At 38.1% G+C, this 26,872-nt stretch overlaps 1 protein-coding gene across 3 annotated transcripts in view; it reads left to right on the plus strand.

Moving 5' to 3' along the window:
* The window catches only part of STK32B (serine/threonine kinase 32B), a 160,131-nt gene extending 133,482 nt beyond the window's left edge, over positions 1-26,649 (plus strand). For all 3 annotated transcript variants that reach the window (XM_053941695.1, XM_053941694.1, XM_053941693.1), the window contains exons 9-12: positions 107-232; positions 4,928-5,059; positions 5,829-5,893; positions 25,034-26,649. In XM_053941695.1, the coding sequence (XP_053797670.1) occupies positions 107-232; positions 4,928-5,059; positions 5,829-5,893; positions 25,034-25,172 (462 nt within the window). In that variant the 3' untranslated portion in view covers positions 25,173-26,649. The remainder of the gene's footprint in view (positions 1-106; positions 233-4,927; positions 5,060-5,828; positions 5,894-25,033) is intronic.
* Positions 26,650-26,872: the final 223 nt, after the last annotated feature.

Genomic DNA, 26,872 nt, shown 5'->3' on the forward strand with positions numbered 1-26,872 from the left:
CCCTAGCCATTTTCTTACTTAAAAATATGTATCATACAATTTATGATACATTTACTCTTCTATATGGCATGCAGTCCCTTAGAAAATGCCTTGTGCTTGATCACAGCTTCTCATTAAGGACCCGGAGTGCCGCCTTTCAAGCCTTGCAGACATCCAGAACTCTCCATACCTAGCTGATGTCAACTGGGATGCTGTTCTAGAGAAAGCTGTGACCCCAGGCTTTGTTCCTAATGTAAGTTTATTTTCCAGGTGAATAGTGTTTGTAAATTCTGACTTTAATTATCACTGCTGTTTTGCTTGTTTATGCTTGTATTCATTGCTCTTCAGTGATTTACTTTGGATTCTACTTTCATTTACTCAGTCACAACTAAGGGAAAATTAGTCCCATTTCAATAGATCACAACAAAAACTAATTAACCTTGGTTCACTTTTTGTTCCTTTTCAAATAAAAGAAAACCTTTTCCAGACTTTGCATTTCAGCTGTTGGAGCAAATGATTGTCAGAGTTAACTCTGAGACAAAGAATACCAAGAAGACTGTTGTGGCTGTGAAAGTTAGACATTTGAATAACATTTGGAAACCTTTTTAACATCCCAGTATGCTGTTACTTTTTCACTTAAAAAATAGTGTTCCAAAAGGCTGACCTGTTTCCTTTGTGACAGTTTCTTACAATAAAACATTCCGATTCTGTGAGGGAATCTGGTGGTTTCTTTTTTACTGTGGTCCCATTTTGTTGGTATTTTCTGGATATTTCCTTTCTGCTCATTTTCAAGCTAAATGTACTTGAGGGCCATGAATAAAAAGCAATGACTGTGGTGTTAATATGCTGCTTCACTTTTTTCAGCCATGTTACACTATAATTGCTGTCCAGACAACTTATTTGTAGCACACCAAGGTTTGTTTCTGTGGTTTTTTATTATGCAACTGTAAATAAAGATGAGGAAGGTGTTTTCATCCAGGTGTACATCAGAGTTCATTATAAACATGATGGGGACAGGATCCAGCCCTTCAGAAGCTGAAGGTGAGAGAGCATTGCCTAATGGAGCAAAGGTAGCCAGGTGTGTTGCCAAGACACTGCTCTCTGTGATTGCTGGGCTTCTTGGCACCTGACCAGAGCCTCTCTGGAAGCAACATCCTGCAGGAGAAAATAGCTGTGGGTGGGCAAGCAGAGTCTCCTTCAGGGAACTGGTAGAAAGACCAGGAACACAGCAGGTAACAAGCACAACAGGAGAAGGGAAAGGCAGGCCCCTCTTACAGGCACTTCAGAGCTATGTTCACCTGTGGGGAAATTCCTTCCTTTCACTTTGTAGCTCAATCCTAGTGCAAGAGAAAAGTTGGAGAGGTGAATGCCATATCTACCAGGCTATGACTCTTTCACTCTTACTTGATGTCCATGCAGCTGGAATAATTGCTGTGCCATGCCAGGATCCTCCCCTACACCCTCTCAGGTCTCTGTCCTAAGCAAAGCAATGCAGAACAAAGCTCCTTCTTGGCCTGCTGGACTCCATTCTCCGTGTGATCTACAAGATGAGCGGAGTCTGACTTCCTTCTTTTCCTTTTTTCAAGTTAGAACTGCTCTTTGAGATATCAGAGGTGTGGACTTACTTCTCAGGCAAAACTCAACTGATTATTTACACTTCCTACTCCCAGTTAAAAGTTTAATCCACAACTGTCAGCATGTGGAAAACTTCACAACACAGTATTTCATAAGGGACATCCATTTCCCCATACCCAAAGATACAGCATAGGTGGGGCTCCAAGAATCTCAGACTCATCAAAGACAGCTTTTCTTTTCACATTTGGATTCACTTTATTTGTGTTTTGGCAGCATCTATAAAACTGAAGGGGAAATCTATAATATTGAAGAAAAAAATATTCTACATTTAAAAGGAAATAGGAGTAAATTGTTTCATTTATCTGTCCAGCTTAATCTGAAAGTCCCATTACAAGCTCTACCAGACTCTTCCATGAAGAATCTGATATTGCAGGACTTGTTCCACCCGATCAATCAAGTGTGTCAGGAAAAGCAGTGAGGTGAGAACCAAAGTGTCTTTTCTAGCCCAACATTTCTTTTTATAGAAACTTTGCTGTTTCGTGATACCAAGTTGGGTCACACACTTTCCAGGAACTTTCTCTTTGTAGCACCAGCAAAACTTTCACTGATTATTTGGGGCCACACAACAAAATATTTCTTGTTTTTCAGCCTTTGGCAAGAACTGGGGCCCTGTGACCTGTGTTTTGAAACCAGAGAGTTTTATAAATTTTGACAGCTTGCCTTGACTGTCAGAAGCTCGTCTGCCTTCTACAGCTAGGAGGGCACATGGGAGGTCTATGTCCCATAATTTCTCCCTTATAGTTTGATTTCATAAACATAGTTCTTACTTAACTAGCACATGTATTTCTTTATGGCTTAGTTAGTTTCTTCATTTTCAGCTTGGAGTCATAAATTGTTGTAGGGTTTTTTTAAATATAATTTGCTTTTATTTTTAAAGCTTCAGAATCAAAGTGATATATTTTTTAACTACTCAATAAAATCTAAAAACTATGGATGCTCAAGGAAGGAACTGATTTATGAAACCTTAAGATATTATTTATTTATTAAGAAATATAAATAAGCTGTAAACTGCCAGTAATAAAAATCAAATATGTTCTACTAAAGCTGGCTGGATAATATACAGGAAAAGGCATCAGATATCTAAATATTATGCTCTGACTATACAGAGTTTGCTAAGAATAAAAATCACTATGATGCAGTGATCTCTAAACCAAATGTTTCATTGTAGGACAACACAAATTATACAAGTAGTTTCTGATGTGATTTTGCTGCTTAATGTCTTTGCTAACTATAAATATCTGTCATTTATATATGACTTATTTTAGTACTTCCACCTTGACAGTGACAATGGTGTGATTGAACTCTTAGAAATCCCAGAGGAAAACAGGTTGCTTTTAATATCTTCCACTACACAATTCAAATTGTTTGCAATTTTTTTGTGAAGGACTTTCTGGTATAACAATGAATCTTAAAATTTGATTCAAGCATCAGAAATTAACATAACAATTTGTTTATGAAGAATCCAAAATATTTAAGTAATATGTGTAATGCGTAAGGAAAACCTTAATAAAGTGGATAGAATGGAAAAAGAATAACAGATTGGAATGAAGCACCTGATGGGGAAAAGCCAACAATGATTCACCAAGGACAAATGGGACTTTCCAAACCTTATAATATTAAATGACAAGGTAACCTGCTCAGCTGATATGGGGCAAGTGGTTCTCATTGTTTACCTGGATTTCTCTAAGACTTTTGATACAATTTCCCACTGCCTCCTTTTTGAGAAATTTCAGTGTTATGGTATAGAGAAGTGATCCATGTAATGGGTGGGGAACTGGCTGATGTGATGGGCTGAGCCCAGGGGGAGATGGAAAAATCTCCTCAAACTGGAAGCCTGTCACAAGTGGGGTCCCCAAGGGATCAATACTGGGTCCATACTGGGTATTGGACCAATATATATATATATATACCAATACTGGGTATTACTGCTTAATACCCTAACAAGTGATGTGGATGATGGGATCAAATGTACCCTGAGGAAGTCCACTGATGATACCAAACTGAGTGGGAAAGTGGACACCTTGGGAGAACTACCCTGCAGGAAGACCTTTGTAGGAGTGGGCTAACAAGAACCTTATGAAGTTCAACAAGTGTAAGGTCTTAAAGCTGGGAAAATATAGTCCAGGGGTGTAGCACAGGGTGGGATCTATCCAGCAGAGGAACAGCTCCAGCAGCTCTGGAGGTCCAGGTGGACAGCAAGTTCAGTGTGGGTGACCAGGGTGCTGCCATGGCAAAGAAAGCCAACGGGATGTTGACTTGCATCAACAAGTGCATCACCAACAGAGATAAAGAAGTCATTGCCCTACTCTACTCAGCACTTGCCAGGCCACACCTGAAATACTGTGTTCAGTTTTGGTCCCCACTACACAAAAAAGGCTGGAGAGGGTCCAGAGAAGGGCCACAGAGATGATCAGAGGAGTGGGAAATAGGCCATAAGAGGAAAGGCTGAGAGAATTGGGCTTGTAGAGCCTTGAGAAAAGAAGAATTAGGGGAGACCTTATCACCATGTCCCACTACCTAAAGGTTAGCTACCAAGATGGAAACTCCCTTTTCACAGGAAGTCACATGGAAAAGACAAGGGGTATTGGGTACAAGTAACTCCTGGGAAGATTCCAGCTGGACACAAGAGCAAAATTTTTCACAACAAAAATCAGTCATATCAATAATCTGCCCATGAAAATGGTGGATTCTTTAAAACTTTTAAGATTCAGCTAGACAGACTGCTGGGCCATCTTGTCCAGACTGGGGACTGTGGTTTTGCCCAGAAAAGCTTGATCAGATTATACTTGAGATCCTTTCCAACATGGGATTCTATAATACTGGGAACCCTTTTTTATATAAATGCTGCTAACCTAAACAGGCCTACTCCTTCCTTTGTTCTCATGGACAGCATCTAAATAAATGAATCCACTGCAACACTTCAGCAAATCACATTTCAACAAGGTCCTCGAAGTACTCCCCAGCTCTTCTGCACTATTACTGGTGTCACTGTTAGTCTACAGCACTAGATATTCTACAGATATTCTGATGAAGACCCTGGGCCAGATTAATCTCTCTCACTGGGGTAACATAATTTTGTCACTCTAGGAATATGTCTGTTTATAACTAGGAAGAGGAACTAACTCTTTATAATTGCTTTATAAAATGATTTTTATCTTATCTCCATTATTTAAACTTCAGGCCTAAAAAGACGGTTTTCATTTTACAGATGTGATTGAGGAGCTGGTTCATTTTTACTGCTGTTAATATTTTCCAAGCAAATTTTAAAAAGACAATGATCTTTACAGAGTAACTTTGAATCCTTTTGTACCAGAAAGGAAGACTGAACTGTGATCCCACATTTGAACTTGAAGAAATGATTTTGGAATCCAAGCCTCTCCATAAAAAGAAAAAGCGACTTGCCAAAAACAAATCCAAAGATGGAGCTAAGGAAACCTGCCCACTGGTAAGATGGGAACAGTGACTGCAGTCAGTGGCATTTTGTTTACACTCTAACAGGCAAACTCAGTTAAATTCAGTTTTATTACCTCTGAAAATAGACTCAACCTCTCTGTCTGTCATTTTATACATTGCATAAATCATCTCCAAAGCAAGATGTACAGCAACCATTTATTTCAGTCAAATAGTAACAACATCTTTAAGCTATAATAATTTTTAAGATTATCACAGATGCTCATTTGAAGTATGAAAAAGTGCTGCCAGTTGCAAAAAACACTTCCCACACATGGACAAATAGTTACAAAGAGTATTTATTTGCTACTACTACCAAAAATGAAAAGTATGCAGTGAAAAGGCTTCTTATTTATAAATATGTTAAAGTTGTCTCTTCCACTCTTGACTGTGTGCCATGCAGAAAGATGCATTGTATGAACAGTCAAGAGTACCAAGAAGATTAATAATGATTTCCAGACTTGAATCATCATTCCAGTGAGGTTTTATAAATTATGCTGCTACTTCTAATGATTTTGAAAGTTCATGAAAGCTGTTCTTCCTAGAGCTATCAGATGTAAAAATCCTCAGGAATTCTTTGTGGGGAGCTTCTTTCAAAAGAATGAGATTGATTGTGCTATCATAGCCCAATTTAATGAGTCTTCGAAATGCCTCTTGATAGCATTCATTCATAAGCATTTTGTTCAGTGTTGTTTGTGTTGTTGTGATTTTTGTCTATGATTTCTCATCTTTTTTAATCAACCTATTCATGCTGTTTTTTAAAGAACGTACACCTGCAGCAGTGCTTGGAAACCGTTAGGAAAGAATTCATCATATTCAACAGAGAGAAGTAAGTGCATTTCTTAATGCCTCTTTAGCATTCAGTACTAAAATTAAATTGAGAACTATTTTTTTCTCACAGTGTAAGGGAAGGTGATTAATGATCACAGCAGCAGAGCCTAAAAGACTGGATTTTCATTGATTTCCTCTTATAGTCTCTGGTGTGATGGTTTTGTAGTTCTTGCATCTCTGCAAGCAAGCAGAAGACCTTGTGATGAAAGTATGTTAGAAATATAAGGTAAATGTTACTGGAACTCCCCAGAGAAACTGTCAGTAATTAAGCAGAGGAATACAATAAAAGGTATTGCTTTTTCACAACTCAAATAAAACCAAGGGAAGTAATAACTCATGAAATTTTAATGGTATGAGCAGCACTGTTCCTACTTGGAAAAGCTGTTCATACTTCCCCACTATTAAAAAAAATATATTCCAACATGAACTATTTCAACAAAGCTAAGTATTGCACCTCTACCAAACATGAAGCAAGAACTTCTAATCTAAGGGTCAGTCATGGTTGACAGAAGCACAAGATTGATTGCCAGGGATATCAGTAATCTTCCTGGTTCAATTAATGCACTGCCTTCCTCGTAATTTACTGCCTCTGAGCTGCAGTCATTATGGACCTGTTTGTATTAGCAGATATAAGTCATAACAATGGAGTTGCTTGTGTCTTTGGTCAAATTATTTCACTTTGGTCAAGTGTATTCCATGTTTTTATTTGATCTAATTATATATGCAAGCCTTTCTAATAGAGTTGTGAGATGTTAAAAATTAATTTAAAAGTTGTGACTATTCTACTTAATGCATACAATGCAGGTAATTACTGTCTCTCTAATTAAAACTGAAAAAGGAACTGTCAGCTTAGTACAGTTCACACAATAGCATGAAGGAAATTATGCCATGATCTGCCCTTCTTCCTGTTACAATCTGTGGGATATTTCTGACTGATACGGACTGCTCACAGAAACTACACAGTCTTAGAAAGAAAAGGAAGGTCCAGCAGATTCTTCATGTTATTTTGCATGATCTCAAGCACAAGAAAGCCATTGGTTTCTGTTAAAGCCGTAAAGAAGAGAAGCCAGACCAAGTCAGCCCATAGAAGGTTTTAAGAAGCATCTTGGTGGATTCCCTGAATCAATTGAACTAGTGAATGCTTGAACTTTGTAGTTTAACCCACAAAATTCAAAATTATTAAGATCATAATAACAAGATAAGAAAAAAATTACATTGGTTATTCAATTTAATGAGTTTCCTAGAAGCTGTTCATACAAGTAATTCATTGCCAGATATTAGCCTCCCACCTACCCTAGAGTCATATATGAGGCATATCCAATATGTGGCAATTTTTGGAAGTTAGAACACCAGATTTTGTAAGACACTCAAAATCTCATTGGTGTGTCCACTACCTTGAACAATTTTTCTTGTCATGATTTTGCTGTGTTATTGTTAAATCTTTTTATGCATAGGAATTTTTTTTGTTTCATATTGCACAACTACAGTAACAACACAAGCTATAAAGAACTCTTGAGAGGCTGATGAGAGATCAAGAAGTTTAAATGGAGTACAAGTAAAATGGAAGCAAAAGGTAAACCACATGCACTTCAATCAGAAAAGCATGTGTTTTGGTCATTGCTTGACTCGCTTTGACAAGGTAAAGGAAGAATATTTAGTTTAGACCTATAACAGATCCTGCATTGTCTAAAGCCAGATCACAACCATTTCTCTTTTAAATTGCATCATAGCTTAAGAAAGACATGGAGAGACTTCTGTAATATTTTTCAAGGAAAAAAATGTTAAGGGGGGAAGCAGATGTCAAATGTTTGAAGTGCAAAGTGAATTCAAGTTAATGAGAACAAAATAGGAACAATGGCGGGCACAGATGCCATCATACCAGAAGAAGCTACACAGTATACACCAGAGGAACTCAGGGTGGGTTTCCTTAGACCTGTGCCCTCAGGACTGGATGTACAAGCTGAGGCTGTGCTTACATGGGTTTCCAAAACACATGGCCCATTAAGTTCTTAGGAACAGCTGAAGATGCTGAAAGATGTGAACCATTTGTTCCTACAAATATAATACATATTAAAAAGTGACTATATTATTAGGTGAGGTGTCAATCCCAAACAGGCCTTTAAATCACTCTCAGATTAATGCAGCCAGATGTTTTGATATTCTTCCATGTTCCTCTACATAGTAACTGCTGAAAGTATCTGCGTATTTCCTTAGATCTTCATTATATCCAGCAGCAAAAAATCTGCATTTTATTGTCACTTAAGCCTTCTGCTCAGTTTACTTCGGCATCACAGAACACTACATAAATTCTAATAAATTATGGGAAAAAAATTAGCATGTCGTTCAGGGGAAAAAAATGAGATCCTCAAACTACAAAGATGCAAGGGAAAAATTCAGATGCTTTTAACTGAGCAACATAAAGTCAGGTGTTAATACGTAGCTAATTTTGTGGTGTTAGCCATCGCACTTACACAACATCTTGCAATCCAATACTTGTAAAATATCTGCTATGAAAAGCAAAATCTGATTTTTTTGAATGCCTTGCTGGTAGTTCTGCACTGTGCCTCTTTTCTACTGTGTGTCTTTCATCCTGCAACAGACACTGCAAATCTTGCAATGTGTCAGATTTGCTTTCTTACCAAGAAGCTCAGGAGATTATCAGAAACTCTTAGATTGCAGGCAAGAGGAGCAGGGGGAGGTAGAGAAAGGGCCCACTATGCTAAAAAGAACTTAAACATAGTGAAAGAGACTGAAGTATGTAAAAAGTTTCAGTTAATGAAGATGAAGACAGAATGTGCACATTTTCTTTATTCTATTACTTTCTGTATTTAAGTAATGGAAAATTGGTATTTGTAGGAAAGTTTTAAGCAAGGGTTTCATGGACAAAGACATGAAGTTAGTGATTGTCAGCAGTGGGTAAAAAAGTTAGATTTGTATTCCTTACACAATCCTGATCAGAGGGCATCTTCTGTTGAATATTTCAGTGGATGTGAGCAAATTAAAATGTGTGTGCGTGTGCATGTGTGTGTTTTGATATGACATGGGGGTATGGCATCTGTCCACAGTGACATTATCTTCCAGTACCTTCAAGAGAGGGGCACACACTGCCCCAGTCCAAACTAAAATAACAGAGGAAAATCCTTTTGCAGGATTTGTTTTCTATTGTTAAAAGTGTCAGTGTAGTCTCCTAGTTTTGAACACATAAACTAAATAAAATCTGATATACAAACAGTCCACACACTGATTGGCTTGAAATTATTATCTGAAGTAGTTTTCAGGGATCTGTTTGGCTCCTTTTTGTGGCAAAATAATTAGGTTTTTGTTTTAATTCCATTTCTGTATATCGACTTTTTATATCCAGAAATGCAGCACCAAACGTTTTGCAGTATCTTAATGTGTATTCCCACAGACTTGCCAGCAATTCTTCCAGAATTTGGTATCATTTAGAAGCTGTAGGCTACATTTTCTAGTTTCCTTTATTTAATTTTGTGTGTGTCTGTGGTGGGGGAGATTGTAGAGATAAAGTCACACTGTTTGTTGTAGCTTTATTAAAACGCTGAGCAGAGATTATTTTGCTTTTTTTATGCTGTTATCTCTAAACATATCTTCATATACATCTCTTTATGAATATCTAAAACCTGAAATGATCAGACATTAAGAAAAAAACCCAATATTTGCATGTAATGAAATCATATTTCTTACCATTTATGGTCCTGAGCCTCTTCTTCTCCCTGAAAGATGCCTTTAAGATTGAAGATGTGAGAAATCAGAGAGAAGAAAACACAAGAAATATTTGCTTATCAGGCAGAATAATCCTTCAGTTAAATGCTTCACAAACTTAATCAAAATTATCAGCCTGCTAAAGAAAACAAAATCAAACAGCCACATTTTACTGAGTAGAATATATATAATTCATATATCCAATGTACATGAAAATGGGTTAGAATTCTGCAAAACTATTTTAACAAATGCAATGAACTGATTAGAAAAAATATCCATGTTTTTAATAATTCCAGTAAAACCTTTCAAAACATTACTGGTGATTTTGAATGTGGAGGTTTTTTACTTAATACTAAAATGCTGTAATAGCATTGTTATGATATTCAGTTGTCTTGTCCCCACAATCTGAACAGATTTGTCTCTGTCCTAAGCTACTGATACACCTTATTCCTCTTCTCACTATTTGTTCAATACTAGCGCGTTAAAAAATGTGCCACAAATTGAAACACATTACTCTGTCTTTTCCTGCTATCATTCCTACCATTTGAGCATATCCAGTTCTCTCATAAATGATCCTGAACAGCTTGAGGTGAACAGACAGCTTTCTGTTTCCAGAATAGACAGCAAAACTTGAGGGAGCATATTTTAAGCATATTAAGATGCTTAAAATCCTGTTGTTTGATTTTTTCCATATCATAGATGAAAAGCTTACTTAATATTTTCTGCATTTTTATAAGATCAAATTTATTCTCTCTCTTGTTTTAGTTCTTTTTCTTTCCTTTTAATTGTCTTTTAAGATTCAAATCCAGAGTCCCTGAGTATTCTCTTTCATTTCAGTTTGATTGAAACTGAATATTCATAATGATTTGCAGTGTAATTCATTGAATGTATTTTTCTTAATACATATTTTATGTCAGTGTCTCTGAAGATATTTATCATAATCCTTCTAATATCTGAATGCCTTTTGGATGAGGCTGCAATCCTTTTCTTGCCCCTTCTGCTGACCTTAATTCAGTTCAAATCCATTTCTTTCTGAGCATTTCTAGTGGTTGCACTGCACTTCACTAAACCTTTCTTCTCCCTTTTGTAATGGATCTGTCTGCTTTTGGAGATTGCTCTTGCAATTGGAAAGATGCTTTTCTGAATGTCATGATTGAACCTGGTTTGTGTTTTGGTAGTAATAACTGTTGCTTGCCAACACGAGCCCTTTCACTTCTGCCTCTGATTCCTGCTTGTTATTACTGGTTTAGAATTACCAATCCAAAAGTCACTCTCTTCTTACTGAGCCAAGCTACCTAAAAGTTTGAGCATAGCAGGTCCAAACTGGTAATTTTTCTCTAAGTACACCTTCAAATTAACTTTTTTTGGAGAAAGGAGAGGTCATACAAATGCCATTGTTTCAATAATGTGTTCCCTGCACAGTTTCATGGAGGGAAAAAAAAAAACAAAACTACAAAGGGTAATCAGTATCTCGAGTGTCATTTTAAAAGTCTTGAAGGAAAAATAGTCAAAGTTTTCCCAAACAAGTAATGATATCATTATAATGGCTACACTCCACCATCCAACTTTGGCAATGAAAGTTGCATGGGGGTGCATATGTCAGCCCATTTTCCACATTGAAATGTGGTCCTGGAAGGATCAGGATAACAGATGGAGATCCTCAGCACTAGAGGCCAGAAATTGGTTTCTATTCACAGAAAACTAAACACAAATACAACTCATAAAAACTAATTGGAAGTCAATTCACAGGCAGAGGAAAGAGGAGTCTTCATTTGTACATATCTGACTTTGGAGGGGAAGCACAAGTGTATAATTCTGAGTACCAAAATTATTTTTTAAAAGCAGGCTACATGGGACAAATCATATCTGCGATAAATAAAGGCTGCATAACAGGTCATGACTCTTCCATTGCCATAGGGAATTACCTCCACGAGGTAATTACCTTCATCTCTCTTTACGTCCCACACTAACATAAATTTTCACTTGTTATGAGTCTCCATAAACTGAGTCATGAAGACAGAACTCCTTGTCCTGTTTTAAGAAAGCAATTTGTGTCCAGTTGCTGAAGCAATGGAGAAACAAGCCAGTAATGAGATAACCTTATTCCTGCCAGTCACTCTGATGTCCATGTGTCTGTTGAATACATTCATAGATGAGCTGGAAAGGAAGGTGGATGGTGAGGTCACAAAGTTCACATATGATACCAGAGTAGTCACAACTAAATCTGAGTGAAAAGAGATGCAGTAGATAATGATAGCCATGGTTCTGAGTTGCAGGGTAATAAAATGGCAGCTCAAATTCAGTAGTGATAAATGCAAATACAGTCAGAAGAAGAAATCTCTATTTTACCTTTAGTATAATAGACTCAAAATTAGCTTCACTTTTGAAGGAGGAAGAGTTTGAAAAAACTGTGGATAGCACAATGCTTAGTGGAAGACCAAAAGGCATTGATATGTTCCTGCTAAAAAGAGCTACAGATAAATATATGTTCATATACATACACCTTCACATGCATCTTCCATTCTGTGTACAGCTCTGCTTCCTTATCTCAAAAAGGTTAAAAAGGACTTAGAAAGGTTTCAAGAAAAACAGGATTGGCCAGGGGGGTGACATGGGTCATGTTGAAGGGTTTAATAAACTTGAACTAATTTAAACTCAGAAGAGGCAACTGAAAAGACAGAAACAGGAGAAATAATAACATGTTCTTAAACTCATTGAGAAGATGACTAAGCAATGATTATTCACTCTGTGGTAACCCAAGGTCACAAAGTTATCAGGCAGCAGGTTTATAAGAAAATCAACCATGCTTTTTTGTGAAATGCAGCGTGTTGCTGAGTGGTGATTTGGTTGTTAAACATAGAAAAATATTCAGAAGAGGATTAGAGAAATTCATGGGAAAAAAATCCATCAAGGTCCTTGAGATGTGAGGCTTCTGATGCAGTCATTGGTTCAGGAAATCTGGAAATGTCAGAAGCGAGGGGAATATACCACAGCAGACATTTGTCTCCATTCAGCTTATTCATCAACAGCCCTAGTGTCTGAAATGGGCCACTATGAGAGAGGGGAATCTCTGTTAGGTGGAATTGCTGGGTATGTGCATTTATGGCTTCTCACAGCTCACAAGGTTTCCATTTTCATCTAGTCTTCATGTGGTATTCACATATCCTCTGAACAGAGAGAGACAGCTTTCTCAGGATTTTTCCTGAGAGAAGCTGTGAGAGAAGCAGAGAAAAGAATGATCAAGACAATCCTTATCTCACTTACTGCTGCTGGTTGTTGTGCACATGTGTTATGGAGATTGTTTGTGTTATGGAGATTACACAAGGTGATTGCTTGATTGGATTCTGGTGATGGTGTTTTGGATTGATTGACCAATTAGGTCACAGCTGTGTCGGGACTCGGCAGAGTCACAGGTTTTTTCTTAGTAGCGGTATAGTTCTTATTAGTGTAATATAGTGTAATATAGTATACTAAATTAATTAATTAGCCTTCTGATATCATGGAGTTCTGCACATCATTTTCCCCATTGGGCACAGCATTTTACTATATCTTCACAGTAGCACAAGGGTTGAACAGTAAAATGTACATATATACAAGTGCATATATGCAAGTATCCATGTGTATATATATATCTAACCTTTTGGAAATAGGAAAAAAAATGCATAGGAAAATAAAGACTTAGAAATGCATAGGAAATGCATAGGAAAATAGGAAAAGAAAGACTTAGGTCAGTAAGAGATTTGGGTAAGATTCAGACTGTCCATTGCTGGGTTCCAGGACATATCCTCCATCCTTTGGATTACCTCATTTGGAGGTAATTTTCCTGTGTCTCTCCTGGGGCTCAATAGATGCTCCTGTTGTGGGTGCACCTCATTGACTAACCGAGGTGACATGGTGTTCAGTAGAGTGGCTTCTGGGGATCCCTGTGTTAGGCACCACCTTTCCCACACCTTGTGCAGGGAGGTTTGGTGATTAACTGAAGGCTGCAACATATGCTATGCATTCACAAGTGAACACCTGGTTCAATCTCCTTTTGAGGGGTCCACCCTACAGGGAATGAAGGAGCTGCACAGTTGATCAGACGTCTTGTGGAGCTAAGTATAAGACTGGGGCAGAGAAATCTTGCATAACAAATAGGTGGAGAGGGATGAGCCTGCAGAGAGGTGAATGCAGGCTGTGGCTGTTCCCTGGCAACTCACAGCCTTTAATTCCTGGAAGTTGGTGCTGTGAGAAGGGCAGGGCTGAACCTGCCTACTCCCAGATGCATTTGCCAGCCTGAGAATATTTATTGTCAGGTCAAATTAGGCAGAGCCAGATTGACTTTAGTGATGTGTTGAGTCTGTTCTGGGTGCCAGGTACCCACCAAAGTCACTCAATCATGGCCCTCCTCAGCTGGGCAGGGGAAAGAAAATACAACAAAAGGCTCTTGGGTTGAGGAAAGGACAGGAGAGAGAGACCACTCACTAGTTACTGTCATGGGCAAAACAGGCTCAGCTTGGGGAAGGTTAATTTAATTTATTGCCAATAACTAAAAGACCAGAATAGTAAGAAATAAACCCCAAATCTTAAACCCACCTTCCCTCTACCCCTCCCCTCTTCCTGGGCTCAACTTCACTCCCAAAATCTCTGCCTCCTCTAGGACAGGGGCACATGGGGTAGGGGAATGCAGTGAGTTCACTCCATGCTGTCTCTGCTGCTGCTTCCTCCTCACACTCTTCCCCTGCTCCAATGAGCAGGGTGTGTGAGGTGAGTTACCTCACACAGACTGCATTTCTTCATGAGCTGTTACAGAGTGGTTCCCTTGACCTCCAGGTGATCTGTCCATCTGCAGGTAGCTGACCAAAATGGAGAGCCTACACCCTGCAGGATACACACCAAAGGCAGGCTAATTAATGTCTTTTTTAAAAAAATTATGGTTGACCCACACTGCTGAGAAATATTGTCATTTGTGGACAGGTGTCTATAGTCTTAAAACTGGATTTTGGCTAACTAGAAGGAAATTTTTTTCCCTGTCATCCCAAAAGGTCTGAAACACTCTATGTTATTGGGAAATTTCATAGCTGCTTTTCTGTTCCTGGTAGATGTGGATCTGGAAACACTTTAAACTAGAAATTTTGTTCACATTTTAAAATGTGCCTGAGCAAGACAGACATTGATTAGGATGTACCTGGTCTTGAACAGACAATAGCCCACTTCTAAGAAACACCTATTTTACTCATCTGAACCTGGATTTAATGTTAGTGTTAATCACTTGGTTTAGTCATATTTTCTTAAATGACTGCACATCATTTGAAGTCTTCATTTATTTACTTCATGTCTACTTATTTTCCTTTATCAAATCCCAGGATAAACCTCAGATCTCAAGAGTACAGGTCAACATACTATAGCACCCATACAGTTTTTCACTTGCCTTCTGTATACCAGTATTTCACATGTCACTCACACTGTATGTGCACCTGAGCCCTCTAGGTTTGTTTATTAATTGATGGTTGATAGAAAATTATATTCACAGCCATTTACTGAGTGTAATTACTCAGTAGGAACCATCAACCTGAATCAATTATCCAAACCCTAAGAATATTTCCCTGAGGATTTTTGGAAAGAGTGAGAGTAGATGCCATGAGTGTCAGTGGTAAAAGAAGATATTTGTGCTACATGGGGATACTGCCCCCAGAATTTTATTTTTCACATTCAGCTGTAATAAAGCATAACTTTTCATCTGAAAATCATTCATTTAAATTTAAATGGAGTTAATACATAATTATATGACTAATTACTTGGTCGTCTACTGAGCTATCCAAACACATACATCACAGTGTATTAGGAAAACAGACCTGAGATTTTGGCTGTTTCTATCAAAGCTGTCGGTACCAAGAGAACATGTTTGGAGTCAAAGACAGCCTGAGCAAAATAGTGGTTAGACAGAGAACAACTCCTGCCCACAGGCTGCATACAAGGTTTTTCAGAGATATCTGAAATAAATGAGAATTAGATGACCAAGTATTTTACAAGATATAGACCAAGTCATGCAGAAAAGCCACTCCTGGCAGAGCCAGAGCCTGAATATGCTCCAGGCACATCTGCATGGATGAACAGGCAGTGGCACCCCTGTTCTCATTGGTGGCTTCATTACCCAGCTCTTGGCAGAGTTTATCACCTTGTACTGTGTTACAGACTGATGGTACCATTCAATTTCTGCTCACCTGAACTGTGTGGGTGCAATTTAGCTCTAATCAGAAGTAAATTGGCTCTGCTAAGCAGAGTAGTGAGTTTGTAGAGCCATGAAACAGGAAGGGCCTTGAATCTTCCCTCTCAAAGAGGGAAGCTGTTTTTCTAGAGATGCAACAAGTCTGTATCCCTTTAAATTGAATTATCTAAAATAATTTCTTTAGTTTAAGCTCCTTTAGTACTCAGAGGAGAGATTTGTATCTCCCAAGATTGATCTGTGACACATATGTTAGATAACTTAGACCCAAAGAAATTATTTTAGCTTGGTGACTCTATTTACCCTGTAGAGAGAGCCTGAACTAATCTTTCAGTTGTCTGCAGTTAGCTGGCATAAAATCCATCCCACATTTGTGTATTTAGAGAATTTCTAAACATCAGTTCTGCAGGCACAGGTTCTCTGTGGTCTGACCACCCTCTCTGTGTCAGGTAGTCAAGGGCATCTCATGCAGCACAAAACATCACTTGTGGGGCAGCTGCATTTGACTGTATGTCCACAGCCATGGGTGCAGGAGACAAAAACAGGCAAGCCATAGCTGTAAACATTTTCAAGGAAGTGCCAAAGATTCATGACATCCACTCTTGGCTAGTGGTTAGGTGGACTTACTGCTTGGACCCAGGTTTCCCAAAACACACACCTGCTGTAACACAGACAACGGGGAGGATTGTGTTCCATTTAAAGCTGCTCTGCACACATTGGTTCTCTACACAAACTCCAGATCAAGAGAAAATTATCTAAGTTTACAGACTAATTTTCACTTTGGAGTTGTGTGACTCAGCTCTGATGTTGCTGAGTGATGAGTGTTGTCTCTGCTTCAGCAGCTCCTTGATTCTGCGCTGGTCTGCCCCAAGCTTCCTCTGGCACAGAGCAAGATAGTGCCTTCCTTGTTTACTCAGAAATGCTTAGAAAATTCATACACTTTTCAGTGATTTCTGTATTGCTGAAAAGATTTCTGTGATCACTTTGTGCAGAGGGAGAAGAAAAGAAAGGAAAGAGAAAAGAGAAGAGAAGAGAAGAGAAGAGAGAGAAGAGAAGAGAAGAGAAGAGAAGAGAAGAGAAGAGAAGAGAAGAGAAGAGAAGAGAAGAGAAGAGAAGAGAAGAAGAAGAGAAGAGAAGAGAAGAGAAGAAAAGAGAAGAGAAGAGAGAAAGAAAAGAAAAGAAAGAAAAGAAAAGAAAAGAAAAGAAAAGAAAAGAAAAGAAAAGAAAAGAAAAGAAAAGAAAAGAAAAGAAAAGAAAAGAAAAGAAAAGAAAAGAAAAAGAAAAAGAAGAAAAGGCCCACTATTAACTTGCCCATGCTTTCTGTTCTTCCGCTAGGTGTAAGGCAGGATTTTTAATAAACAAACCAAAAAGGAAATTAGCTATATACAGCTGTCTTTTGAGATAGTTTTAATTAGCTATATAATTATTTAGTTTAATTAATTAGATCCCCATGGTTGGGATTCTTCTGAATCCTTAGAAATTTTTAGCGTTTAACTCTCCTTCCTTCATTTCTACTCCTTTTTTTTTTTTCTTATCCTGCATTTTCCACCTTCACTGCTGCTTTCTACCTATTTTTCAAAGGCAGTATACAGGCAGTCTTCCATACTGCCCAATTGTTAGCATGATCCCTGGCACAATTTTTCCCAGGCCAAAATCACTCTTTGAAGCAAATCCCTTCATGTTTCAGGGGTTATCATAGACCAAAGGCTGCCCAACAAGCAGCTGGAATACAACAGCTCTGGTTTGTAGGTTAGAGATTAGCCAGGAGGATGTGAGGCAGTCTGTGCCACTCACTGAGCTCCCAGGCATGGATCCCTACCTTTGGGAGCACATGGAACCAATGTATAAAATGCAGGAATTACATTCCCATTCTCATAGGCTCATTTTTGATCACTTTTTTTTTAAAAAAAGGCAAATGTAAGAATTTTCAGTGCTTTATGAAAAATCTTATGGCTATTTTGTTTTGAAAAGTAAAAATACTTTTCCCAATATACTTGTTCAGTTAAAAAATAACTTTATCAGGACCCCTTGTTCACTTCTTCCTTCTTTATTTCACCTTTTCACTAAAAGATATAGTTGAATGAAAACTGGCACAAGAGAGCTAGTGAGCAGAATAAAGGAGATATAAGAGAAAGAGTCATTTGCAATTGTAAAATACTGCCAGCTTCTCCCATTTTCATAAAAATAGAACACAGCAAGGACCAATTTATAAGAGAAACCTCAAAACATGCAGGCAGAAAATTATTAAGTGACTGTGTATCAAAGTCCGTTCTTATTCCCGACAGAGGAAAGCAGATGACAAGCCAAGCTGCTTATTGTCCCAGAAGTCACACTCTATTATCAGTATTTCCACAATCGTTGCCTGAAGTTGATATTAAAATGATGGCAGAAAAATAATGGGTGAAGTTTTCAAAGTGGAGTGTGAGATGCATGTGCATACAGCCCATTATTTTTGAAAAGACCTGTGTGCACTGCAGGACCTACATTTTGCTGCCAAAACCTTGCCCTGTTTTTGCAGTATGTCTGCTTTACTGAAGCACATGATCTGCTATAAAGGTTAGACAGGGGTTTTATAAATGATCAGGTTTTCCATGATTCTGGGGAAGTGACTCTTTTTCTGGCTGAAACATGAGAGATTGTGGGTGCTGTGAACATTTTTCCTCAGTGCCAAGCTGAGGGAAGAGTCCTCTTGGGGCTGCTGGGTGAGCTGATGCAGAAAATGAGCTGGTATGACCAACATCGGTAATTTCCACCTGTCAACCACCCACTTCTCACTGAACACTTATTATTTAGGATTGAGATGTAAACCAAAACACATCCCTTCTCATGAGGGTTATACCAACATGTAAAGTTCAAACTACCCAGCAGCTTTGTAGCTATAATTTTTATCACATTCAATGTGCGTCCTTTTGAATCCTCACAGTCCAAATACTTTCGTTCTTTCTAGAACATGTTTCTCTACATAAAACCACTTAAAAATGTGAGTAACATAGAGATATAGTCTGTACTTATCCCACAATAAGGAAATCGTATCGCCACAGTTAGACTCCAAAGTCCCATTAAGTTTTCCTTTTTATACCTTTTGACTGGAAATAAAGGAGATGGATGGGGATATAGTTTGTGGAGTTCTGGACTGCCACAAATGTTACAAACTCTTTGAGCTGAGCATTTAATTTTTCTTTTGTGTGGAACCAAGCATTGAAGCCAGCTTTGATAACCAGCTGCAAACTACTTCCATTTCCTTAGGAAGCAATTTCTGGGCCATTTGGTAAAAGTGCTTAGTTATCAGCCAAACAAATTAGTTGTGTTCAGGGACAGGCAATGGTGGTGTGGGAATAGTTAAAGAGTCGCCAACTTGAGGAAGAAATTGTGTTGACCAGTTGTGGTTTATTCATCCAGGCATTTTTTTGTTTGTGTTTGTATACAAATTTGGATGCATCAATACCACAGGGAATAAAAATTAAAATTAGAAACAAACAGTGGGAAAGGGCAGTGGATACCAAACTGACACCTTGCCTCCCCTCAGTGCCAAGATATCTCTCACTCCATCCTTGGCTATCTTAGCAACTGGCTCCCATCTTGGCTGGACATGCTGGGTGTCTCCAGCTCTGACAGGACCCCTGTGAGACATTGCCACTGTTGGGATCTTCTTACTTTGTGGAGTCCCTCTACAGAATTATACCACCCTGTCAAAATTATTTGGACAGAAGTTTTTTAACATAATAATATCCAGCAATTTTAGTTATATGGCATAACTTCCAGGTTTCTATTTTCTGTGGCTGGGATATAAAAACTAGTGCCTATCTCTGTGCCTTTCCAGCTTCTTTTAAGTCCTTCACAAAATGTCATTGCTAGATCTTTTCTACTGAGAATGAAAAGTTTCTAGTGCTATGTTATTTGTCAACTAATTCTAAAAATATGGGATTTGGACATAAGGACATTTATTGCTTTTTTTACAGTCACCCCTTGTGACTGGTGTATCTGTGGTCCAGTAGACAAAACATATGACATGGTCAAAGACATGTAGATGAAATAGTTCCTTCCTGAGCACAGTCATTCCTCATGACAGATCAGTAATTTTTTTTTTCCTCTGACTCCAACATGTTCAGAATTAGCTTTATAGCAAGGCCATCTGCACAAGCCATCAGCATTACTTCTGTGTAGCTGCTAAATCATAGAACTGAGATGGATTTCTGATTATTTAGCAAAGTGTCCTCCAGGATTCATGAATTTCAAAAAGCCAACATAGACATGCTTCATCTGTTCTGATCTCAGTCCCCATCCCTTGTGAATAATAACTGGGATAAATATTCCACAGGCTTGTCTATTCCTCAGGACTTATCCCAAGGGATGTAAAAGTTTTCATTAATAGGCTTTTGTTTCCTACAATAAGACTAGTTCATATAATTTATTTTATTAAGCTCTTCTTTTCTCCAGACCAAAAGCAAAAGCATCTGTTTTCTCCAGCAAAGTGAAATATCAAGAAACCAAGGTAAAATGCTAAATCTAGAAATAGCAAAGCAAATCTACTGCCCACTCAGACTGTTCAGTTTCCTCCACACTCAGGACACTTGACTTACAACTTTGACAAACTCACTTGCAGATTTTTTATAATAAAAAGAGTTTACTTTAGGATGTGGTGAGTGTGGGATTCTCAGGGGAGGGGCAGCTCTGCCTGGCTTGAGTTCTCTTTTGTCAGTAGAAAGTCTCTTTTGTCCTCTCATGGTTGCAGAGAGCAGGCCCACAGTTTGAAACAACTCCTTGCATTTCTGAGGCTTCAGCTTCACCCTGAGAGCCTGGCAAGACCCCTGAACAGTGCTTCAGCTACACACCGAGCAAACAGCCAGGAGTGACAGGCAGTGTAGCAGCCTCCACGTGGCTCTCAAACACAGCAACTGCATTTTGCAAAGCCTGATACCAGTGCTCTGTACTGCTATGGTGGATTTGGACCTAGTATTTTTCCCTCTCCTCTGAATTCCCTTCCACTGACTGATATCAGATTCAAGATCCAGTATCAGAAATTAATGCTGCAGGAATACTGCTATAATATCTGAGTAGTGAGAAAATAAGAACCTTAAAAACCAATTTATGGTTCACACAGACTCTTTCTCTTTGCCAGAAATACTGACAAAACCAAGATTAGACTGGAGGTTCAGTTTCTGTTGTTGATGCATTCCTGCAGTAGCTGGAACAGCCTCTTTCTTCCTCGCTGCTGGAGAGGAGTCTGTGCAATGCTCAGTGTCACACACTACCAATATTGCATGGATCAATGCTGAAGGGAAGGAAAACTCTTTGTTGGTTTAGCAGAACCACTCTTAGTTCCCAGCATAATTGCCTCTGAGATTACTTATGTATTTATACAGAACTGTCATGGAATAAATTCAACAGACACTGTCTAAACTCATTTTCATCCTCTTTTCCCTGCAGTTTTTTTTTTTTTTTTTGTTCCATATGACTATACCCACTTGAACCACTTGTTCACTTTGTCATCCATAGCTGGACATTTCATTATTTATTCTTAGCCAACAGTGCTCAGCACAGGAACAGGTACCTGCTTCAGATCCACCACAAAGTCTCCATCAGTCCATTCATTCTCCCTGGGCTTTATAAAGTTATCACAGCCTGTAGCTGCATCAGCTTAAAGGCAAGTCATTCACTGGAGAGCAGCTTCCTACAAATGATTTATTGCACTAGTGTCATTTTTGAACAGAATGGCCCAGGCTGCATTTATTTTGCCATGATTACAGGAAACATGTCAAGGTACTCACGTTTTTTAAAAGCTTAGAACATCTGACAGGAAAGTGCTCAGGGTTTGACACCAAGGAATCAAGAATGCACCAGAAAGAGAGAAATTTCACTTCTGTAACTGTCCAATGTTTTAACTGAAGAGACTGTGCACACATATTTCTTTGTGTCTTGACCTGAGTCTGCAGTTTTGAGATAAAGAGAAACACAAACCAATTGCTTTATTTTATTTTATTTTTTCTGAAACTGCAGTGCTTTTGGGAGGAGGGCTTAGTCTTAGCAAATCTGCAATTTTGACAGTTATGTTGAATCTGCAACTTTTCATTGTTTGTCATTGAACTTATCCTACTATGCAGCCTAAAGACAATCTTCAGTATTCTTCTTCATCTAGAGAACAAAGCTGAGCTGCCAGCAATTCCCTGCTGGTCCCAAGTTTTCCACCTGCTTTCATTAAATGTTTGTGGTTTTCATTCTGTCCTGCCATAGTTGTTGCAGTCTTTTTCTGTTCAATATTTTATTTTCTATGCTAGCTTTTACCCAGTCTGTTCTCTTTACTTTTGTATTTTTATATATTCAATAATGCATACAGGCATAATTATACATGCAGTATAATTACATTTTGGTTGATTATACATGCCACCTTCTTTTCTAATTATCACAGACACCAGACTGAAATTCCTTGTTTCATTCAGGCCTCTGAGACACAGAGCAGCACTTAGAGACACAAAGTTCTCAGCTTTCATCATTCTTGACAGCAGCTGCCTTGATATCTGATGAGAGAAGCTGAGACACAGAAATGTGCTGCAATTTGTCCAAAGGGTGACAGAGGTGGAAACAGAATCAGCATCTCCTGGTTCTTAGTCCAGTTTCCCAGCCCATGGGTACACTGGTAAGCAGGTTTTTTTGTGCCCAAAATAAATAAACAAACCTCTAGAGTGAAATCCTTAATTTAATAACAGAATACAGTAATTGATAAATTATTAAAAAGTTAAATAGCAGTTAATTTTTTACCTCATCATCAGGTTAATAACCTATTTCTTACTTTGATAATTTGAAATATGCATAGTTAATCTAGATATAAAAAAGAAAGTGTCTGAAAAGGGAATACAGTGAAGCACTGCTAAAATAATGTATTTCTTTAGCACTTCCAAATCCCCATATTCTGTTTCAGTAGTAGACCTGGGAGTAGGAACAGGATAAAAGAAACTAATGGAAATAAATAAGCATTATTAACCACCTCTGTACAGAGTGAAAAAGTTGAAGCTGGCCAGAGGGATCTTTTGGTCTCAGCATGGGCTTTATGTCTCTCCTTTTTCCACTGTCCTCCTTACATGCATTATGCCTTTGTGCCAGTTCGAGTGGTTCTCAAAATAAAAATTAAAATTTGTATTTTCTTGCTTCATGTTGAGAGAATTCTTATTTTCCTTTTAAACTGAGCAGTGCATTGAACACCTTCTTTTTCAGCATTTTACAAACAAAGGAAATATACAATCCCAGGAAGAAAGCACTTGTGTGTCTTAGACCAAAGAAATGATTCCCCAGATCTCTATAGAGCCAAAGTTTTTCTCACTCCACTGTTCAGCAGTTTGCAAGGTTTGCCACCCACACTTTGCAACATGAGTTTCCAAGCACTGCAGTCTTTTCTCTAGATGCCTACAAATACCTTAGTCTTGTGCCAGTAGCTCAGATCCTGAGGTGTTTCACGTCTCAAGTCAATCTCTGTTGGCCTCCTGCTAGTCTCTTGGGTATTTTTTGAAGATCTTGTTTAAAAAACCCAAACCAACAAGCAAAAAAAACACCCCAAACCAGCAAACAACCAAAGTCATCACATCTACTGTCTTCCATAGTGCCAAGGCAGTTTGAAGAGTAAGTTAGACTCTCCATTCAGCTGTGCAAAAATTGTAATTTTCTTAGAGTCGTTAAAGTGAAAATCCATTGTTTTGATGCTTTGTCAACATTAATTTAAGCAACTGGTTCTAAAGCTGTTTCACTGATGTTTTAACTGGTGACAATGGACAAATTTCTCATAAGGAATCTTCCTCAGCCCATTTATCATGAACATTGGTGAAGATAATTAATTGGCTTTTCAGTTGGCGACTCATATTTTCTGTGCTATCCTCTAATAATTCACTCATACATTGACCTATAGACTCAATGGTATCCATTGAATTTCTGGTGCACTTGAAAAACTTAACCAAAAATGCTTTTGGCAATTTGTTCCTCTAATTTGTTGTTTTCAGTCTGCCTTACAGCTTTTCATTTAATGTATCTGCCCTTTTACACAGTGTTCCCATTTTTTTTTTTTTTTGCTTTAATAGCCTCCCCTATTCATCTGTTTAATGACAGTATTTTCATGTCGCATCTCATTCTCTTATGAGTGTTCAGTATGGTGTCTCCATATTGTTTATGCCACCTGGAAGTATTTAAGACTTTGAAATTGACCCTTTAAAATTTATTTTTGCATGTTTTTCAACTAATGACTATTTTCTAGGTATTCTATATTACTTGCAAAGTTGGGTTTTTTTTGGGAGTATAGCACATATACCTTTTATAATTGCTGTACCAAAGAGCTCTTCCATAGTGTCTCTGGTGCCGAGTCTTGGTGCCTTTTTGGTTCCTTTTGAGGAATATTATTTCCTATTTTGAGAAAAGAAACAGAGAAAAAAAAAATCCTTCAAAACAGTAGCTGTTCATGTTTAAAAAAAAAAAAAAAAAAAAGATTCCCACCACATAGCTTCCCTGTGAATCTTTACGTCTTTCCTGAAAGTATTTACACAGTGTTTGGAGGAAAATACTGAATATGACATGAATCACAGTAAAATCACAGAGATTGCTGTTGAGCAGAAGTGCTGAGAAGTTCTTTGATAACACAGTTGGTGGGGACTGCAGGTGCTTCTAGGGCTGTTACTGTTCTCTAGAAAATTATGTCAAAAGAAGATAACTTTGCAGTCTCCAGTCTTTAAGCATAGGGTTTGTTGCGGATGTTCCTTGAAACCACTCATGAGGCTTTGCTAACATGAAGTAATAAAAAGAGGAATACTGAAAATACTTTCATCTCATGTTTTTTTTTCTCTTTTACTGATGAAGGTTACTGATAATTTTGTAGGACAAACAGAGGGGAGCAGCTGTTGTGTGCCCAGTCAGCAGCTTTCATCAGCCTCCAGCTACCTGGAGGTTTTACCAAGTTGCAGTCTGAGCAGAGGTGCTAAAGCCAGGGAAAGCACTCTCCTCTGCTGGCTCTTTATGGTAGGCTTTAAGGGCAGCAGGATTTCTTCAAGACCTAATTGAACATATTTAGGAGGAAGCAATCATCAGTTTTTAGAGGAAATGGCAGCTATAAAGCTCAAGAGTGAAATGGTGCAGGAATGTTTTATACCCAGGAGGATGTGGCTGTTCACAGGGCAGGCAGCAGCTGTCCTTCCAATACAGCTACCAGCACATGACATCCATGTTTTTAACCCCTGGCAGATTAAGAAGACAGCAGGATCAGAGTGGACAGACTTCCAGCATTGACAGCAGAGCATCCCTTCAGAGCCACGAGAAGCTGCAAGACGGGCGGAACAACAATTTGCTGGGACAGGGCTGCACCAGGGGCTGCAGCAGTTAGTGAGCCCCGGCCCCGCTCCTACACCGGCAGGGCGAGGGAGGCTCCCCCTGCACCCCTGCATCCCGGGATGCCTGACCCCTCCAAAACAGGATCCCTGGCCGAGGACAAACCCACATAGCACACTGGCTGAGATTTTCCACGTACAACTCTGCTCTCCTCTTGACTCTGCCACTGGAAAAATTACCATCAGCAGCAAAATACAGTTTTTTTAAGTAAGTGTGACTTTTGTTTTCAAAATCCTGGAAGAAAACTTGAAACAATTCATTTGGCAGCCTCTCAAAGATTCCCACATTCCTGGATATTTCCGAGAGACAACTGGGGTCAGCTTTATCTTGAAGGCTTTAACATTACTCCCAATCTTTCTGTTAATTAAAATGGTCCAGTTTGAAATTTTGTGAAACTGCTGGACACAGCTGTTTCTAAGCACCTGCTGTTGAGTTTATAACAGATGTACATGATGTAGATACATTAATGTAGTGTCAAATACACCAAACACTGAATAATTTCATTTAAATTCCTGAAACTCATTGAAAAAGTTGCAGTGTGAGTGTATTCACATTGTTCTTTAACATCATGTGTTCTGCTTTGTAGAAGAAGATGTGACTCTGGCCAAGTCAAAGTTTTGCTAGTGACTTTAATGGATGCAGGATGAGAAACACCTTTTTGTTTGTAACAATAGGCTGACTGAGCCAGAGTTGAAAAGCAGCTTAGTAAGGAGAGCTAAAAACATTTAGAAATGTTTTTAGAAAGCTAAAAACTTTTGGAGTTAAAAACATAAGAATTTGCTCAGATCCATAGCTAGATGTTATAAAATGTTAAGAAGTTACATGTGTCTCTGTTTTCGTGGATCTATTCTGGATAGAAATATCTTGAATAGAAAGAAACCTACTTTAGTCAAAATACTGCTGACATGAAATCCTTTTATTTTAAACTGCAGCCAAAATTCCAAACATTTATGATATTTTACAACTTGTACATCCATATTTTGATAATAAATGCATGTTTATTCTGTCCAATTGTGCTTTTGTTTTGAAGGGTTACCACCTGTAAGCAAATTTCATTTCAACTTTTTAAAACAAACAGGTTAGGTTTTTGGAAGTGGAAAATATTTTATTTGAAATAATCTATTTTTATGGCATCATTTCCATTCTATCTGTTAAAAAAAACAAAGTTCTTTGTAATTGAATCTACTGTAAATTTTGTTTCATGTTATATGTAATTTTGGTCACAACTTTTTCGCAAATACAGATTTTTATTACTCCATGAAATGATATGGTGTTCCATATCATCAACAACAGTTTACAAATGTACAAAGGTAAAGATTTTATGTATATCATGAGCATGGTGTTGGTCTTCTTCTTCAATTTGGTCATAGACTGAAATAATCATAACATCAGCAAAGGAGCAAAATTTTTCTGGTCATAAGAAAATGATTTGGCAATGATTTCATTGCCCAGAATAAATTATTTCCCATCTATCCTTTCTTTTTTTTTTTTTTTCTTTTTTTTCCCTTGATATCCATTTCCCTTGGGAAGGAGCAAAGTAGATAAGATTTCAGATTATTTCTGTAAACACCTATTGTTCTGTTCCAATCAAAATGCATGGTGATCTTGGACCTTGATCTGTATCTGAAAGAAAATATTTTATTTATTTGAATAATCCTACAGAAATTAAAGTTACTAGTTAAAAAAAAGTAAAAA

This window comes from Vidua chalybeata, chromosome 4 (assembly GCF_026979565.1).
Source record: "Vidua chalybeata isolate OUT-0048 chromosome 4, bVidCha1 merged haplotype, whole genome shotgun sequence".
Taxonomy (NCBI): Eukaryota; Metazoa; Chordata; class Aves; order Passeriformes; family Viduidae; genus Vidua; species Vidua chalybeata.